Source organism: Pelodiscus sinensis, chromosome 1 (genome assembly GCF_049634645.1).
Source record: "Pelodiscus sinensis isolate JC-2024 chromosome 1, ASM4963464v1, whole genome shotgun sequence".
NCBI classification, from domain to species: Eukaryota; Metazoa; Chordata; order Testudines; family Trionychidae; genus Pelodiscus; species Pelodiscus sinensis.
The window spans coordinates 135,674,350-135,691,989 of record NC_134711.1 but is presented as its reverse complement, the minus strand read 5'-3'; the positions used below and the strand labels follow the sequence as shown (position 1 = coordinate 135,691,989).

Here is a 17,640-nt window from a genome sequence, read left to right as displayed (position 1 = left end):
GTGGCACTTTGAAGTGCTGTGAGCTCCTCACAGGGCCAGGGCAGGGCGAAGGAAGCTTCACACAACTCTCCCGCCCCCAGGCCCTGATTGGCCTGGGGCAGGGAAGCATGCGAAGCCGCCTCCGCTCTCCCTCTCCACCCCCCAGCCTGTGAGCAGCGCACTGCACTTCAAAGCGCTATGTGCTCCTGGCAGGGCGGGAGGAGAAGGCTTCGCATGCCCCCAGGCCAATTAGGGCCTTGGCGTGCGGGAGTGCGCAAAGCCTTCTCTGCTCTGTCCCTGCCCTGCGAGCAGCGTGTGGCACTTTGAAGCACTGTGCGCTGCTTGCAGGGTGGGGGCAGAGCAGAGAAGTCTTCTGGTGCTTCCCGGCCCTAATTGGCCTGGGGCGGTGGAGCAGCAGGGCCTCTGTGGGCTGGATTCACCAGCTTGGTGGGCTGGATCCAGTCTGCAGTGGCCCTTTTGCCCACTACTGCTCTAGATCTGTGGTCACTAACAGGTCAATCGTGAGCTACTGGTCGATCTCGAGGCCTCGACCAGTCGTTCGCGAGGTGTCCTGTCCGCCCCGCCCCCATTTCCCTCCCACCACCCAGAAGCCCCACTACTTACCTCAAGAGGTAGTGTCGGCTTCAGAAGTCCCGCAGCTCAGCGCCACTTCCGGCAATGCCAGAAGTGCGCTAGCTGCTCTGCCGGCCCCCTGCACCGCACAGGAGGGGTGAGTCAGCCCCGCAGGAAGTGCGCAGGGGTTTCTTGGCGCGTGGGGGGTTGGAGAAGGGACAAGCGCGCGGGGCTTCCCTGCGCAGGGGGGATCGGCCCCATGGGCAGGCGCCCACACGGGGCTTTCCTGCACGGGGCAGGGGCTGCTGGCCCTGGGGTAGGTGCGCGCACGTGGGGCTTCCCTGCACGGGGGGGGGGGGTGCTGGCCCCGGGGCAGGCGTGCGCTGGTTTCCCGGGGGGGGGGGGGGGGAGAATGCTGGGAGGAAGGAGATGCAGGGGACTCTCTGCTTCCACTGGCACCCCACTCCCCAGCCCCCACTCCCGAGTCCCCCACTCCCCTGTCCTCAACTACAGAATGCTGTCCCCACTCCCCTGGCCCCAGCCACAGAACTCGGTCCCCATTCCTGTCCCCTCTCCCCGAACTCTGTCCCCACTCTCCTGTCCCCAGCTACAGAACTCTGTCCCTATTCCCGTCCCCACTCTCCGAACTCTGTCCCCATTCCTGTCCCCACTGGCACCCTGTCCCCTGCTGCAGAACCCTGTCCTCTGCCCTCCCAGCACTTTGTTCCCTCTCCCCTGCCCTCAGCAGCAGTACTCTGTCCCCACAAAATGTATAATTATAAATGCTTCATTTTAGATTTAAATAGCATGAATAAAAAACAGACCATTTATTTCCTAACTATAAACACGTGATTTTAATTGTATGTATCGTATAATTTAAAAATAAACTGTTTATCAGAGTGTGTAAGTAAGGGCTGGGGCTAGCAAGTGATGGACAGGAGGAGAATAGAGAGGGCAGGGCTTCAAGGAAGGGGCGGGGCTTCAAGGAAGGGGCGGGGCCGTAGATCTTCTCCTGTTCTGAGATTTAAAAAGTGATCTTTGGTGTGTAAAGGTTGGAGACCATTGTTCTAGATGATGCAGGATGAGGTTCTCAATAGAGAAGTTCAAAATGCGTGTATTCAGGAAAATGTGTAACCACTGAAAATTTCCCTTAAAACTGGCTCCCTGCTGATACTGGCTGCCATCTGCCCCACTTCCCCCTGCTGCTGCTGCCTCAGTATCAAAGTCAGCAGTGTGGGGGGTGGATGAGGCAAGGGGCTACCTGTGGGGGGGGGGGGGGAGGAAGCAAGCAACAGCTCCCACCCCCACAGGACGGCTGTGTGTAACATTGGTTAACTGTTTGTACCAGACTTGTCAAACTCAAAGCCTACTGAGGGCTGTACAAACGAAAACTAATAACTACGCAGCAGGCAACCCTAGGGCCACCAAAGAAAATGTACTTTGTCAGCAAGTTGTAGTTAGTTATTATAGATTTTTAGGTCTATTTTATAATATTACAGTAGTTTGTGTAAAATTATTTGCTCATATTAAAACATTTTAAAATTAATTTTACATAGTTTTTAATGATAAATTTAAGGTACTTCTAAATTTTGTATGATACATAATTTGTTTTGTTGAAATAAAAACAAGTATAGACCATGGTTAATCAAATAAAATAGGCTTCTGTGAAAATATCAGATACTTTGTAAGTTTGAGATTTTGCATAAAGAAATAATTATTCATGCAGTTGCAAAACATTGACATATTTATTGATATAAAATTACTGTAATATACATTTTGTGATTTTTTTATTTGGGAATAAATAAAACAAAATATTAACAAAATAACCCCTTCCTCTCCCCCGGAGCCAGACACTCCCAATCCCCCTCCACTCCTCCAGAGCCAGTCCCTCCAACCTAACGCGCCCCCCCCATACCTTGGTCCTGGAGTCAACTTTGCCTCCTGAGGCTGGGGCGGCTAGCTGTGAGCGCCTGCTGGAGGGCCCAGCTGTCCGTGAGCACGTGCGCAGAGCAGCCTGGCCCGCCGTGAGCAGTTGCTGCAGCGCAGAATGGCCCAGCCAGCTGTGAGCAGGCTCTTGGCCACGTGCTCTGAGCGGCCAGCGGTCCACACTTCATTCTTTTATAAAAATGTCGATCGAGTGCTGCCCTCCAAATACCAGTTAGCATATCTGATTTACACTGTCGCATCCCTAGTGAGAATGGGGATGGAAGTCAAAATCTGGGTTTCGTTCTTGGTTCAATCACTGACTTGCTGTGTGACTTCAGACAAATTGCTCAACCTCAGTCTCTATTTCCCATCTGTGGAATAGGGCTACTTGTTTGTCCCCACTTAGCACTCGTTTAGGTAAAATAAATGGATAAAACTATGTAAAGGTCTTCTGTTGACTATAATAGGGCAGTGCAATGCATTGGTCTGTTCCAAATATATCAGAACAGTGTTTGTAGATATTTGCAGGGGAACACGCATCTGCTTGTATTTGATATAGGAAACTACTAGATGTGTTACTGGAGGCTGGTCACTTATATTCATTTACTTTAATTTTCAGCCACTAAAGTCCTTGGCACTGTCAAATGGTTCAACGTCAGAAATGGATATGGCTTTATCAACAGGTATGTATATTGTCAGTTATATTTGTACAGCACCATGGCTCATATTTTTAATGGATCTGTTAACTCTTTAGCTTGCTAAATCAGGCAAGATATTTTACAGGAACAGGGATGTTAAATATCAGTTAATTGAGTAGTTGAGTAACCTCATGAATTCTTATTGGTTACTTGACTATTCTATAATCCCCAGGGGCAGGGCTGGCTGGCAGCCAGTGCAATCTAGCCCCTCTCCCAAGGAGCCCCCAGCCACTCTGTGTTGCCTCTGAATCAGAAGCAGCAGCATGGGGTGCCAGGGGGGAGCTGGTCCTCTAGTGAGCCAGTTTAAAAACCAGCTCCCCTTGGGAACAGGCTGCCTATCACCCTGTGCTGCTGCTGCCTCTGATACAGGGGTGGCAGCAGCCCCTGTTGGGGGCGGGGGAGTCTGAGCTCCCAGACCCGGCGCGAGCTGGAACTGAGTCAGGCTGCCTTGCCTGCCAACCTCCTAAATAACACTTTAAATGCAGAGCCACAGCAGGGGTAGGTCCTGGACCCGTCGCAATCCTGGACTGAGACAGTCTGCTGGCCAGCTTGCTAAAAAATATACTGCTCGGGAAAGGGGGCGGGGAATATGTGTAGTCTATAGCATTAACCTAAAGCTTTGCTTGTCCGTTAATTCACTGCACATCCCTACACAGAGAGAGGGGTTTTCTGAGGTTTCCAGTATTTCCTGTTGGGTTCAAAATACTACAAGGTAGCCTGGGATGCAGCATATTAATTTGACAGCCTGATTACCATTAAGATTCCGAGTTAAAATTAGGGATGTTAACATGTACCTGTGTACATGGTTAACTGATGAGCCCGGGCTTATCAGTTAACCCTCACGGTTACATGCTCCCCTCTTGCTGCTGCCTCTGATACAGAGGCAGCACCTCAGGGTGTGGGAGAGGTATGTGCCAGCTTCTGTGGAGCCTCCTTCCCACCCATCCCACAGATAGCAGCACAGGGGCGGGGGGAGGCAGTGGTTACGCGTTTACAAAAATAAACGCATTTTAACATCCCTCGTTAAAATGAGATGATGTGTGAGGAAGTTACCGAGTTATTGAACCTTTCTGAACTTGTGTGTGGTATAGTGAGGGAACAGAATTGAGCTTTGGAGAAAGTTTGGGTAAGGGTATTCTTATTTTCTGTCTGAAGACATTCGCTTACCTTCTCCAGCTGTGACACCCAGCCCTTCGGAATCATCATCCAATCCCCCCTCCTAAACCCCAGTCCGTGTTCTGAACCATAATCCCCTGCACCAGCCTGGGAAAAGGGAGTGAGGGTGAGGGAAAGCAAGTGAGGGACAAAGAGGTGGAGGGGGCCTGGCATCTAGGAAGATGCGGAGTAGATCTTGGGTTGCCCTTAAAATTCAGAAAGTGATCTTGGGCATAAAGGTTGGAGACCCAACAGTTCTCCTAGGTCAGTATCCTGACTCTGACAATAGCCAATTTCTTGCACTATTCTCTGAAGCAATGTAGTAGCCAATTATGGAATAACCAGTTTCCAGGGAAAGTTTCTAATCCCTGTTAGTACATGATTTACATTTTAAAATAAAAATGTGTGTATTCATATACAATTTTACCATCCTAATTGAGGAGGAGCATATTTGGGAAAAGGTCTAGTGGAGGGGGAAGGGCCCCTCAGGTTTCATGACTGTCATCCTAGCATCTTTTCACAAGAAACTGAATTAACTTAAAGTATCTGAATGTAAACAGTTGAGTGGGAGTGACTTTTTTAGTGGGGGTATTTAAGGGTTTGCACCTTCTGCATCTGTGTGCATGCACTGGATGAGAGTTCTCTCAGCTATGTTAGCCTATATCACATGCAGAATCCTATACTGGCTGGAGGAATTTTTTTATACCGCGGATGGGCAAAGCCATTTACAAACTGTTGGGGATACCGGTAACATTTTATTTGCATATTTGTGTCATCAATATTTGTGTCATCAATATGCAAATAAATGTTACTGGTCTGCCAAAAGTCCTGGCCCCCAGAGCAGCTGTTCATGGCAGTTCTGGGGGCTGGGATACACCCCGATCCCTTCTCAGTGCCAACCCTATCCCCTGGAGTCCTCCATCCTTCCACTACCCTTTCTCCCACCTCTTCCCCGTCCCCCCCCATGTCAGCCACTGACCCCAGAGTTCCCTGCACCCAACCTCCTCCGGTGCCAGCCCCCCATCCCAAACACCTCGGTGCCAGCCCCTGCCTCTAGAGCCCCCTAGTGCCAGACTCCTTTTTTGGGATCCCCACTGCACCCAACCTCCCAGTACTCCCCTGTGGCAGCCCCCAGTTCCCAATATTATCCCCATTCCCAGAGCCCCCCAGTGCCAGCCGTGCCCCTGTAGCTCCCCCACTACTAGCCCTGCCTCTAGAGCCCTCCAGTGCTAGCTCTCCACCTTGGATGCTCTAGTGCCCCCAGTGTCAGCTGTCCTGCCTCCTAGAGCTCACCCTCTGGGACTCCCCAGTGCCTGCTCTGCCTCCCAGCTGCTAGCTGAGTGCTGCTGCTTGGCTCACAGCTGCTCTAAGGCTGGTGTGCTGGGCTCCTGCAGCGCAGCAAATCGCTCTTTTGTGTCTTGGGAGACCCTGCCCCTGACTGATACTGGTTGGCTCAGAGGTGGGTCAGGGCATGCCTCTCCCAACAGCAGTGGTGGGGGAGGAGGCACTGGGCGGTATACTCAGCCCTGGCCCCCAGAACTGCTGTGGTCTGGCAGCCAGGGGTTCGTAGATTGGCACCTGGGAACCACTGGTCTAGACAATCTATTATGCCTTGCCCCTTCTGTTTGCAGCTCTCCCCTTCCCAGTGAGTATTCCTAGTCCAGGCCCGTATGCAGGAATTTCTGTGTGGGAGGAGGGGAGGGCTTTTTTTGTAAATGTGGACAGCAAGGGTGCAACCCCCTTCCCTTCCCTCCCCATAGTGCCCCAAGTAAATGTGCTCTGGCTGGCCAGGAGAAGGCTGGAGCTGATTTCCCCTCCCAGCTCCAGGAGTGAGGCCCAGCTCCACACCACGTGCAGGAGTAGAAAATCAGCCCCAGCCTTTCCTTGGCCTGGCTGGAGCCTGAGACAGGAAGGCTCGGGCAGCACATGACTCCTGCCTTTCCCCAACTGGCCGGAGTACGCTTACTTGGGGACTATGAGGGTGTGTGCGTTCACACCCTTCGCATGCACGCCCCCCACGTACGAGCCCATAGTCCTGATCTGTTTTGGGTTTCAGTGTAAGGGTAGCCCTGTTAACAGCTGTGCTCAGTCCTGTTGACCATCTCATTTGATCTCTGGGATAAATGCTGGGATCCTGAGTTGCGGGTCCGGTGGGGGTGGGATAAGGAGGAAAATATAATCTGTGTGCCTGTGTCAAGCTAAACTTTGCATGTCTGCCCATAGATTACAGGGTAGTTGTTGGGAACAGTGGAAAATCCCTGCTGTCAGGCGAAACAATACAGAGGGAATTCACAGCCAACTCCAGATGGGGAGAGAGAGAGTAGGTTTGTACTTCAGGTAGAATCCCGAGGGTGTGTCCCTATGGAGACGCCGGGAGATTTAATTCCATGCTCTTTTTCTCCTTAAAAGGGTGTGTGTACTGGTGAATTAAACCTCAGGAACTATCTCCAGTAAAACTACAGGCCTAAATAATGTCTCATGATTACATGTGTCTCTTCACATTTTTTCTACAGAAATGACACAAAAGAAGATGTGTTTGTTCATCAGGTGAGTGAGGCAATGGATAGTCTTTTTGTATTTTTTACAATGTATAAAACTTCTGCCATGTACTGTGTGTAACCAAAACAACTATTCTTGTCCATACTCTTCGCTCAGCCTGATTTTTGTCCTTAAGAGTGAGGGGGACATCCTGAATTTCTCTTAACCATTCTTATTATGTAGAATTAAAGGACTTGTCCTAGCCTATGCTCTCCCAGCTTCCTTTGTTACAGCTTCTCCTGCCTTTTCTTGCCACAGTGTGAGACAGTTGCAACCAACAATAAGCAAGAGGGAATGCACCAGGTGTGACTGGGCATGGAGTGGTAAACAAATAGCCTGCTAGTGCACATTGCATGCCTTGAACCATCATGCTTTTAAAGTGTTTCCTGATGACCTCGAGCTTCTATTCTGGGAACTGAGGATCTCTGCCACTATAACTTCAGGGTTAAATGATCATCTGCTATCTGTATTTACATCACACTCATTACTATAATATCTAGGAGATGCCAGTTTTGACCAACACATTACTTGCACCCTCTGTTGGGAAACTTTTCCCAAATGCTTAAAGACAAAAAAAACCTTTAAATGCCTGCTCATGAGCTATAGTGATAGAGATGTAGCCGTGTTAGTCTGGGGTAGCTGAAGCAAAATGCAGGACAATGTAGCACTTTAAAGACTAACAAGATGGTTTATTAGATGATGAGCTTTCGTGGTACCATTTACTCACAAACATCCCACTCTCCCTACCTCTAATATCATCAATTCACAGACACTTACCTTCCTTCCTTCCCCCCCCCCCCCTCCCGCATCCCCCTCCTGTTCTGCAATGTGATTTGTCCTTTTCATATTTGTTCATTTTTTTTAATTGTATCCTTTGGTATATATGGTTGTGACTACTTTCTTCCACTATTTGATCTGAGGAAGTGGGTCTGGCCCACGAAAGCTCATCATCTAATAAACCATCTTGTTAGTCTTTAAAGTGCTACATTGTCCTGCATTTTGCTCATGAGCTGTCATCTATTCTATATCCTGGAACCATAAGCTCCAAGTGCACAGGACTTTACCACTTAAAGCTGAAAGAATAACTCCATCAGCAATAGAAAGTTGTATCCTCTGTGTGAGCCAGCTGCTAGTTAGACAAAACACTCATGTAGCCTACATGTTAAATAATGTTTGGGGGGGGGGGTGTGTGTGTGTGTGTGTGTAAGGAAGATCAATTTAATCATGATTTTCTACATAAAAATGCATTCTAGTGAGAATAATATGATAGATCTCAAATCCATAAAGACTACACTCAGACCACAAGACTACTGGAATATGTTGCTCAAACAGTTTTTTTGTTTCTACTTTCTGGCCCTCCTTTCTCACATTTATTTCAGACTTTCTCTCCTTGTCCAGAGGTATTCTGCTCCCAACAATCTTCCATTCATTGATCTTTTTGAAACTTTGCACTTTTAGAGAGAGGTAAGGGATTGATTCAGTGTACACAAATTTGCAGTGTGGGGAAGTTACCGGACCCTGCACCCCCATCCGTAGCCAGATATGGCTCTCAGGTAGGACAGAAGAACACAGCATAGCACGGAATTGTTGTTAACACAGGAACCAAGAGCATTTAATGCCATTCTTCTTGGGGAGCAGGGACCCCTAGTCCCTGTTTTCCCCCTTCCTGTTCTAAGTCTCCTCTGTCATCGTCCTAAAACCAGCCAGACTGACTTATCCCCCCAGGCCTTAGTCCCCAGCCTGGTGTCAGCCCCACCTCTCCCTTTGTTACCTTTCTGGGGCCCAAGGTGTTATCTACTGTCACCTGGCCCTGATGACTGCACATTCTTCCCTAGTGAGTCATGCCCAGACTCCTCCTCGTCCAGATAGTGTTGCAATGCCCAGGGAAATTGAGGCACGCGCGTACACACACTGTCATTACAGAACAGCAAGGACAGCAGAATCACATACCACCCCACAAGGCAAACAGAGTGAATACAGAGACAAATAGAATTAATACAATCCTGCTCTGTCACACTGAGGAACAATAGGGCTGATGTCTGTTGTTTTTCACATTTGTATTGTTTTTTTTTTTTTTATTAAATCATATTTGCTGTTAACAAGCATGTAATTGCTGGAGACACAAATCCACAGTTTCAGAATTGCAAAACTAAACGTCTTTGGTATCTTCTAGATTGAACACTGAGTCCCGTTGGGTAGATAGAAAGTTTAACCTAAACAATCAATACAGAAACCTCTGAAATCCCGTAAGATTGGGTCTTTAATCCATGAACTAATGGAACTCATTTACAAAACTTTTCTTAAACATAACATGAACATATTGTCTCATGATACAGAATTAGTTTATAATCCCTATTCCGTGATAAGATACATGACTCAAAGATCTGTTAATACTTTAGAAGTGTTTTTCCTCAAAGCATTTTATCAAAAAAATCTGATTTAAACAATCAGATTTTTAATTTTAAAAAATCAATTATTTTTATACACCTTTATCCAGATGTCTAATTACTCTAGAATTAAATGTCTCAATCGATAACTAGACCAGTCTGGCTGTTCTTAGACTTGGTTATGGATTGGGTGTTCTGAATTCATACTCTTTCCTTTCTCCTGTTGTCCCATCTTGCTGTTAGGAGTCTAAACGGACTTGTATTTCAAACAGTGGAGAACTCACTAACTTAAGGCAGGGCTACTCAACACCCGGCCTGTGGGCTGCATGCGGCCCATTTATTTGCGGCCTGCGGTGTGGTTTAGGCCTATGCAGGGCTCAACATGCAGCCCACAGGTAGGATCCTTTGAACATGGGTAGGAACATGTTCCACAACAGCAAGGCATCTCTCAAGTGGGGTGAGCATTGAAACACACAAGCCAATGGGCTTGCTGGAACAGACTGGTACAGGGTGTCAGTGTTTCTAGCCCCCAGAGAGGAGGTGCCGGGAGTACCCAGGCATTGTGGGAAGTGCTTTGTATTCATGCGGGTTAGTGTGAAAGAAGCTATTTGCATGTATATGCAACTACACTTAAGTTGCAGCCCTTGGCACCTGCTTTGAGTATCACTGTGGTCCCCTGATCTTTACCCTGCCTTAAGGCAATACTAGGCTTTTGGAGTCAGTATTGATTCAGTGCAAAGTAATATTGCCACTACAGTAGTCTGTTGGGAATCCCACTAAGAAAATCCAAAGTGCAATCTGAACAAGCCCCTGCTTAATTAGAGAGCTGGGAAGGAGCTCAGCTCCTCTGGGGATGGCAAATTGGGACCTGCATGAGTGAGAAGGCACGGAGTGGCAGTTAAAAGGTCCTGTCAATCACATACACAAACATCCTGCTCTGAACTGTCTTTTTTTCTGTTTCAGAGGGGTAGCCGAGTTAGTCTGTAACTGGAAAAACTTAATCAATAGTCTTGCAGCACCTTAAAGAATGACAAAACATGTAGATGGTATCTTTCCAACACAACATGTAGCTTTCGTGGGCACAACCCATTTCTTCAGATGACTGGAGTGGGTTGTACCCACAAAAGGTCATGATACCATCTACATGTTTTGTTAGTCTTTCAGATGCTGCAAGACTATTCATTGTTTTTTTTTTAGTCTTTTCTTTGTGGCTAGTGACTGATCCCTGCTTCTGCAGATCCCTCTCCCAAGCACTTGAAGTGTGGAGGAGGGGTTGGATTATATACCTAATCTCTTTAGGTTGACCTAGTTAAAGGGACACACCCATCCTCCACACATACCCAGTGGGAGGGAAGCAGTCAGATTTCATGATTAGGGTAGGGATTAACACTCCATTTGCTGCTGCTGGATTCTATTTATGTATACACAGACACAGCATACAGATTAACATGCTTCTTCTCTCCTTTAGACCATACATTGCTTGTTTGTATTACCGATTTCTCTCTTGTGATGGCTCTGAATCATGTAGAATTGGGCTAGTCTTCCTTATCTTTCCCTAATCTGTTGGCCTGATTGATCTCTGGGGTGTTATCTAGAGGGCTGTTATCCTTTATACATGATTCATTAGATGTTCATTTACCATTCTCATTGGGAGGCTATGACTATTCCAAATTTAATTAATTAATATATTTTTCCTGCAGTTTTCATCCAGAAATTTCGTCTAACTTTCTCAGGTGCTAAAGGGATGACAACCAGAAGTCCTTATCCCTCTTGGGTGTTTAAAAAGATAAAAAAGACCATACTGGGTCAGACCAATGGTGGTTCATTTAGCTCGGTATCCTGCCTTCAGATAGTGGCCTGTGCCAGGTCCTTTTGAGGGAATGAATTAGGGTTGAGTACTCCATTGAGTGATTTTTTTTTTTTTTTTTTTTTTTTTTTTTGCATCTGTCATCTTTTCAGTTCCAGCAGTCAGAGACTATGGATACCCAGAGCATAGGCTGCATCCTTGATCATCTTGATGAGTTGCCATAGATGGATTTATCCTCCATGAATTACATAGCATCCTCTGTAGCTGGTTCCACAGGTTGACTGTGCCTTGTGAAGAACTACTTCCTTTTGTTTATTTTAAACCTGGTGCCTGTTAACTTAATTGGGTGACACCTGGTTCTTGTGCTGTATGGAGGGGTAAATCACACTTTCCTATTCACTTTCTCCATATCATTTATGATTGTATAGATTTTTTTCATATCCCTTCCCCCCCTTAGTCTTCTCTTTTCTAAGTTGAAAAGCCCAGTCTTTTTATTCCTTCCTCATACAGAAGCTGTACCAGGCCCCTAATCATTTTTGTTGCTCATCTCCAATTCTAACATGGCCTATTTTTGAGACCGGTCGATCAGAACTCCACCTAGTATTCAAGGTGTGGGTATGCTGTATTCTTTATGAACGCATTACTCATGGTGGATTTAATACCGTTCTCTGTAGTGTTTCTATCCACCAGATTGCCTGGATGTAATCCAAGTAATATTTAGCCATGTAATAAATAAGGATAATTTCAGCCACCACTGGAATGTAGTTGCTCCTTGAATGGTGTGGGTTTTTTTTTTTTTTTAAACACTACACAGTAACTTCATATGGCTGTATTGTCAGATGATACACAAAGAATAACTTATCCAAATAGGCCTCAGTTTGGAGATGGAAATACTGTTGTGTAACCTTTTAACTATTGAATGTCCAGTGTATCTTAATTTGTAATGCTTTCACCTCTGAGAAGGAAGGGCTAAGTCGGTCTTGGTTTCAGATCCATTGTTGATACTGCAGAGCATAAGGTGAGGGAGTGGTACTATTGTCTTGTTTTGGAAAAGACTTTTTGCCTCTATAGATCAGGTTAAGAGCCTAAAACCCTTTACAATTTCAGCAGGGTTCATTGTGAACTGTTCCTTTGCGGGGCTGAAGCTGCCTGCTGTCCTGACCTGTCAGGTTTCCTGCCACCCGGCCCATCCAGTTAACCAGTTATCTGTCTGGTAAGCCTAATGCTTACCCAGTTACTCAGTAACTTTTTACATCCCTAGTCTGAGCTTTGATAGTGGAACAGAGCCCAAAGCCAGAAGTTTTGCATAGTTTCAGATTTTATTGCAAACATCTTACACAGCTCTGTGCATTCTCTTTGACACTTTAGGGCACAACTGCATATGAAAGGATGCTCTGGGTTGAGATGCAGAGTTAATAGTGCCAGCCATTTCTGCCAAACTCCCTTTTGCCCATCTTTCATTTGCTGACCCAGAGAAGAACAATTCAAATTGCTGTGAGGGCAGTATGGCTGCCTGCACCTAGGTCCTCTGCTCTCTGAAAACCTCTTGGGTCTCTTGACCTTACCTGCCTAGGTGGAATTAGATTAGGGCCTCAGTATGCTCTCATGTACAGCTGGTCTCTGACTTACGAATGAGTTACATACCAAACACTCGGTCATAACTCGATCTGTTCGTAAGTCTAATTGCATTCACTTATGTACGGCTACGTTGTTCGTAAGTGCCGATTTCATTCGTAACTTGGGGACCAGCTGTATAGGAGGTTGGTCATAAATACGAACGGTCGTAAGTTGACGCGTTCGTAACTCAGGGACCAGCTGTATTCCTAACACTTATCTCCAGGCGGGTCTCATTGGGTTTCAGACACTTTCATCTTCTCACTTTAGGGGACTTGTGACTAGTGATGGTGTCCAACAACCTTCTTAAAACAAAGTTTTTATTTAATAGGACCAGGGCATTAGAGAAAAATGGCATATGGGTACCAGTCTAATCTTATGCTTCGCGACAAGCAGCAAGGGGAACTTCTCTCTTGAATTACAGTAACAGCTAACATTCATTATGTTAGCAAGTTCAGATCCTCTGTAAGTCTGAACATATCTCAATCTGATTCTTTCTGATCATACCCTGTTTGAACTCTCTTCTTTTTGGGCGGGGGAGAGGGGTGGTGAAGGAAAGGGAAAAGAGTGCTGCCTGGAAAAAGGACTAGAATCCTTGTTACTTGGTCTGGCATTATTAATGACCTTTTTACTGTAAGGTGTTAGGTGACTGTCAGAAAGGGCTGCTTCTTTTTGCCCTTGGTTCTGCTACCTAGATGAAACCAGAGGGTCAAATATCCCTTCCATTATCTGATACAGTAATACCACCGCAGTGATAGGTTGATACAGCCATTAAGAGCATTTGTTGCAGATGTCATGGCTAGGGATGTAAGCGACTAGTTAACTATCTGATAAGCTTATGCTTATCAGAGATGCAGCAAGGTATGGGAGCAGGAGCTGGTGCTTGGGGGAGCCAGCTGAAAAGCTGCTTCTTCTCCCCCCCCCCCTTCCCCGCCACCAGCACTGTCTCAGTGGTGGAAAGGGGAGGCAGAGGCATAGCAGGGAAACAGTGCGAGTGGGGACTGTGCTGCCCTGTGGGGCTCTTGCTACATTTCAGAGGCTTGCCCCATGTTCCCCGCTGCTCTTCTGCTTTTTAAATGTAGTAAGAGCCATAGGCGGCTCTTACTACATTTAAAAGACTGAGGCACAGCTGGAATAGCAAGTGCCCCGCCTCTCTCTTACTGACTAATCGAGTAGCTGATGGAAATTCCATCAACTGCTTAAGTGAAATTTAACATCCCTAGTCATATAATTCAGAGTGCCATAGGGAGAAATTGCCAACATTGATGCTAATGCAGTTGTAGGGGTGATCTTAGTGCAAGCTAGGACTTGGAGGCCTGGGTTTGGTTCCTGGCACAACAGTAGACTTCCTGCATGACATTGGGCAAGTAACTTTATCTGCCTATTCCCTCCATTCCATATTTAAAAAGAGAATACCTCTCACTGCACTGTGTGAGATAGAGGGTTTGCTCTGTTAAGAGTTGTGCAGTGCTGTGATACTAAGATGCTCAGGCTCATTTTAATCACTGAGGGTACGTCTAGACTACATGGCTCCGTCGACGGAGCCATGTAGATTTGTTCGTTCGGCAAAGGGAAATGAAGCCATGATTCAAATAATCGCAGCTTCATTTAAATTTAAATGGCTGCCCCACTCTGCCGATCAGCTGTTTGTCGGCAGATCAGGCAGTCTGGACGCTCCCCAGCCGACATGAAAGCCCTTTATCAACCTCCCCGGTAAACCTCATCCTACGAGGCATAACAGGGAGATCAATAAAGGACTTTCAGGTCAGCACGGGAACGTCCAGACTAGGGTGCGGAGCCAACAAACAGCTCTTTGATCAGCTCTCTGTCGGCTCAGCATGGCAGCCATTTAAATTTAAATGAAGCCGCGATTATTTAAATCACGGCTTCATTTCCCTCTGCTGAGCAGCCTAATCTACATGGCTCCGTCGATGGAGCCATCATGTAGTTTAGACACACCCTGATAGTGCCCATACTGAATAAAGCAGCATGAGGCTGTATGTCAATAGTCAGACTGGCAGAGGCAAAGATAGCAATCACTATATGTCCTTGTAAACAGTCCCTAACTTATCAGGGGAACTGCTCTGGGAGAATCTGACTTCTGTTATATTCCATCTGACTTTTGATCAAGATGGTGACTTTTGTCTCTCTTTAAAGACAGCGATTAAGAAGAACAATCCACGGAAATACCTGCGCAGTGTTGGTGATGGAGAGACAGTAGAATTTGATGTGGTCGAGGGAGAGAAGGTGAGAGAATCTGAGATGGAGAAAGATACAAATAGCCACCTTTTTCCCTGTGGGGGATTGGACGTAGGATCATTTTGTTGTGTCCATCCTCCACTGCTCTGTCTAATCTAGTGATAGCAGTTCCATTTCGAATAATTAGCCATTTCTGATGGGATACTGTTGCCCTGTCTAATCTTTCCAAAGCATGTTGTGATCTCCACATTGAAATTGTGCCTCTTTAATTTCTTTTCATGGCTCCTATGGGCTGTAAAACTTTATTTGACCAGATTACTTTTTTTAAATAAGAAGGCTGTACGTGTTTACAGGCATATTTTGTTTCACACTGAATAATGTTGTTGTTCTTCCTTGATAATTGTACTCTTCAAATACTTGTACATTAATACTGTGCTTATGGTGGGGGAAGTTGATTTCCCCATCTTGGTTCCTTTTTCTGGGTCTGTCAAACTTCCATGTGGTTATTGTACATGGCTTTTCACCACCTTACTTTCTATTTCTATCTCAGGGTGCAGAAGCAGCCAATGTCACTGGCCCAGATGGTGTCCCTGTGGAAGGCAGTCGTTATGCTGCAGATAGGCGGCGTTACCGACGTGGTTATTATGGCAGGCGCCGTGGACTGCCTCGTAATGTAAGTTGGGCTCATTTTTAGTTCCCGCGTGCTCACTTCAACTCCAGATCCTGAGATTCCCTTCATGAGAATCAGGGAATTGCAAGTGAAGTACTATATCATGATGAAGAAATCCCTGAACATGGAGCCAAGTGGTATGTTCCTCCTAACATGCCTAAAGGGGAGAAATCTATCCTCTCACAATATTTTGTGACTAACATGTTGGATCTAGGGCTGTCAATTGACCTGCATTGACCTGTGATTAATGCAGGACAAAATTAATGCATTAATTTTTTGTAATGTGTTAATGCTGTGCTGCGTCTTTGAAGTGCTGGAGTTTCCAAGGGGCAGTGCATTAGGATCCAGGGATCAGCTGGGCAACTTCCGGCTGATCTTGAAGGACCGTTTTGGTGTTTTAAAGGGGCAGCTCAGAGACACATCATCTGGAGTGCCCAGCTGATCCCCGGCTCCTAATGCGATGCTCCTTGGAAATTCTGCTGTGGTGCTTCCAAGGGACAGCACTGCATGGAGCTGGGGGTCATCTGGGGGGGGGGGGGTCATTGATCCCGGAGTCTGTGCAGCGCTGCCCTGGCAGTGTTTCAAAGGGGAGACGCATGTGATAAATCATATGATTAATTAGGATTAAATGTTTTAAATTGCTTGACAGCCCTAGTTGGAATTGAAATACAGTAAAACTCCAATTGTCTGGCATCAGTGGTCTGGCATATCCCGATAATCTGATACTCCGGCATATCCGATAATCTGGCACCACCTAGGTCCCAAAGGTGCCGGATTATCGGAAGTCTACTGTAGTACGCTCAGCCACTTTGAGCTTTTCTGAAGAGACCTTTTTTCTGTTTGCCACTCGAAGAGTATTTAAAAGTGGTAGTTTTTGAAAGTATTTTCCTCCTTTAAAAATGTCTCCATTTTCTTTTTGCATAGTGAACTGCACTCACTCTGTTCACTCTGTCGTTTTTGGTTCCATTTACATGGGCCTTGTCACAGCTCAATTCCCCAACCTGGCACTTCGAGTGAAGAAACGGGAGTTGGCTAGCAGAATGTACTCTGTAAGAGCCTGTCTCTAACTCCTCAGAGACAAACTTGTCTAGTCTGTTTCCCTGAGACCCAAAAGGAAGACAATCGGTCGCTGCCACCACCCAAGCAAAGTAAAAAAACAAACCAAAAAAACCCCACCATTTTCCAGGGAAGAGATCACATGGGAATCCCCTTCCTCCCATGCCCCAACCTCCATTTCGCTTGGAGTTGGAAAAACATACAGGGGGAATCCATAGAGGACAATGGGACTCCGCTCTTCCCAGGTAACTTAGGCACGTAGGCTTAAGGACACAAATCAACCAATAGTGGTTAATCAAAAACAAAAGGAAAACACTCTTACTATCAAAACAAGACCACTGTTGCAAGCATAGTAAATGACTGGATGTTAAAAGCCATGTAGTGAAATAGAACTCGGGGGAAATCCCTGGGTTGTAATCCTTAGTTACAAGAGAGAAAAACAGTTAACCAGTTCAGACATGATTTCCGAACAAGGAAAACAATATAACCTCACAGACTACCTAAACTTTTCCCTACTTATACATTTCAAGGAGTCCATTCCTGGGTGAGTCCATCTCCCGTGTTACCTAGAGAAAAAACTGCTCTGATCTCATTATTTGCATTTTATTGGCTAAATGCCTGAAGGTCCCTCCCTCAGGTGCATTTCCCTTTCCTCACTCTCCAGGTAAGTCAGACTCTCCTTAGCAACTCCTGTTTATGACAGGCCTCAAAGATGATTGAATAAACAGTTGCTTTTCTAGTCCTATACTGCAGAGGTGGGGAACTTTTTTGGCGGGTTGGTGGCTGCTGAACTACAGAAAAATCAGTTGGGGGCCCACACAAGTGAGAAGCAGAAAACAAACACAAACCTCACTGATGTGGCCCCTGACGGAGGACACTCCCCACATTCCCCTTGCACACCAGAGCCTAGTGAGGCTAGTAGATTGTGTTCCAGCCTCACGGGGGAGGGCTGAGCTGTAGTGCCAGCATGGGGGAAGCCCTGAGCCTTGGGCCAGATCAAGGCTTTAGGTTCCCTGCCCCTTCCGTACAGGGTAGAGA

The 17,640-nt window shown here is 46.4% G+C and overlaps 1 protein-coding gene across 2 annotated transcripts in view; it reads left to right on the top strand.

Moving 5' to 3' along the window:
• Positions 1 to 17,640, top strand: part of YBX3 (Y-box binding protein 3) — a 44,416-nt gene that overhangs the window by 7,482 nt on the left and 19,294 nt on the right. For both annotated transcript variants that reach the window (XM_075902907.1, XM_075902897.1), the window contains exons 2-5: positions 3,098 to 3,161; positions 6,845 to 6,878; positions 14,835 to 14,924; positions 15,427 to 15,549. In XM_075902907.1, coding sequence (XP_075759022.1) covers positions 3,098 to 3,161; positions 6,845 to 6,878; positions 14,835 to 14,924; positions 15,427 to 15,549 — 311 coding nt within the window. The remainder of the gene's footprint in view (positions 1 to 3,097; positions 3,162 to 6,844; positions 6,879 to 14,834; positions 14,925 to 15,426; positions 15,550 to 17,640) is intronic.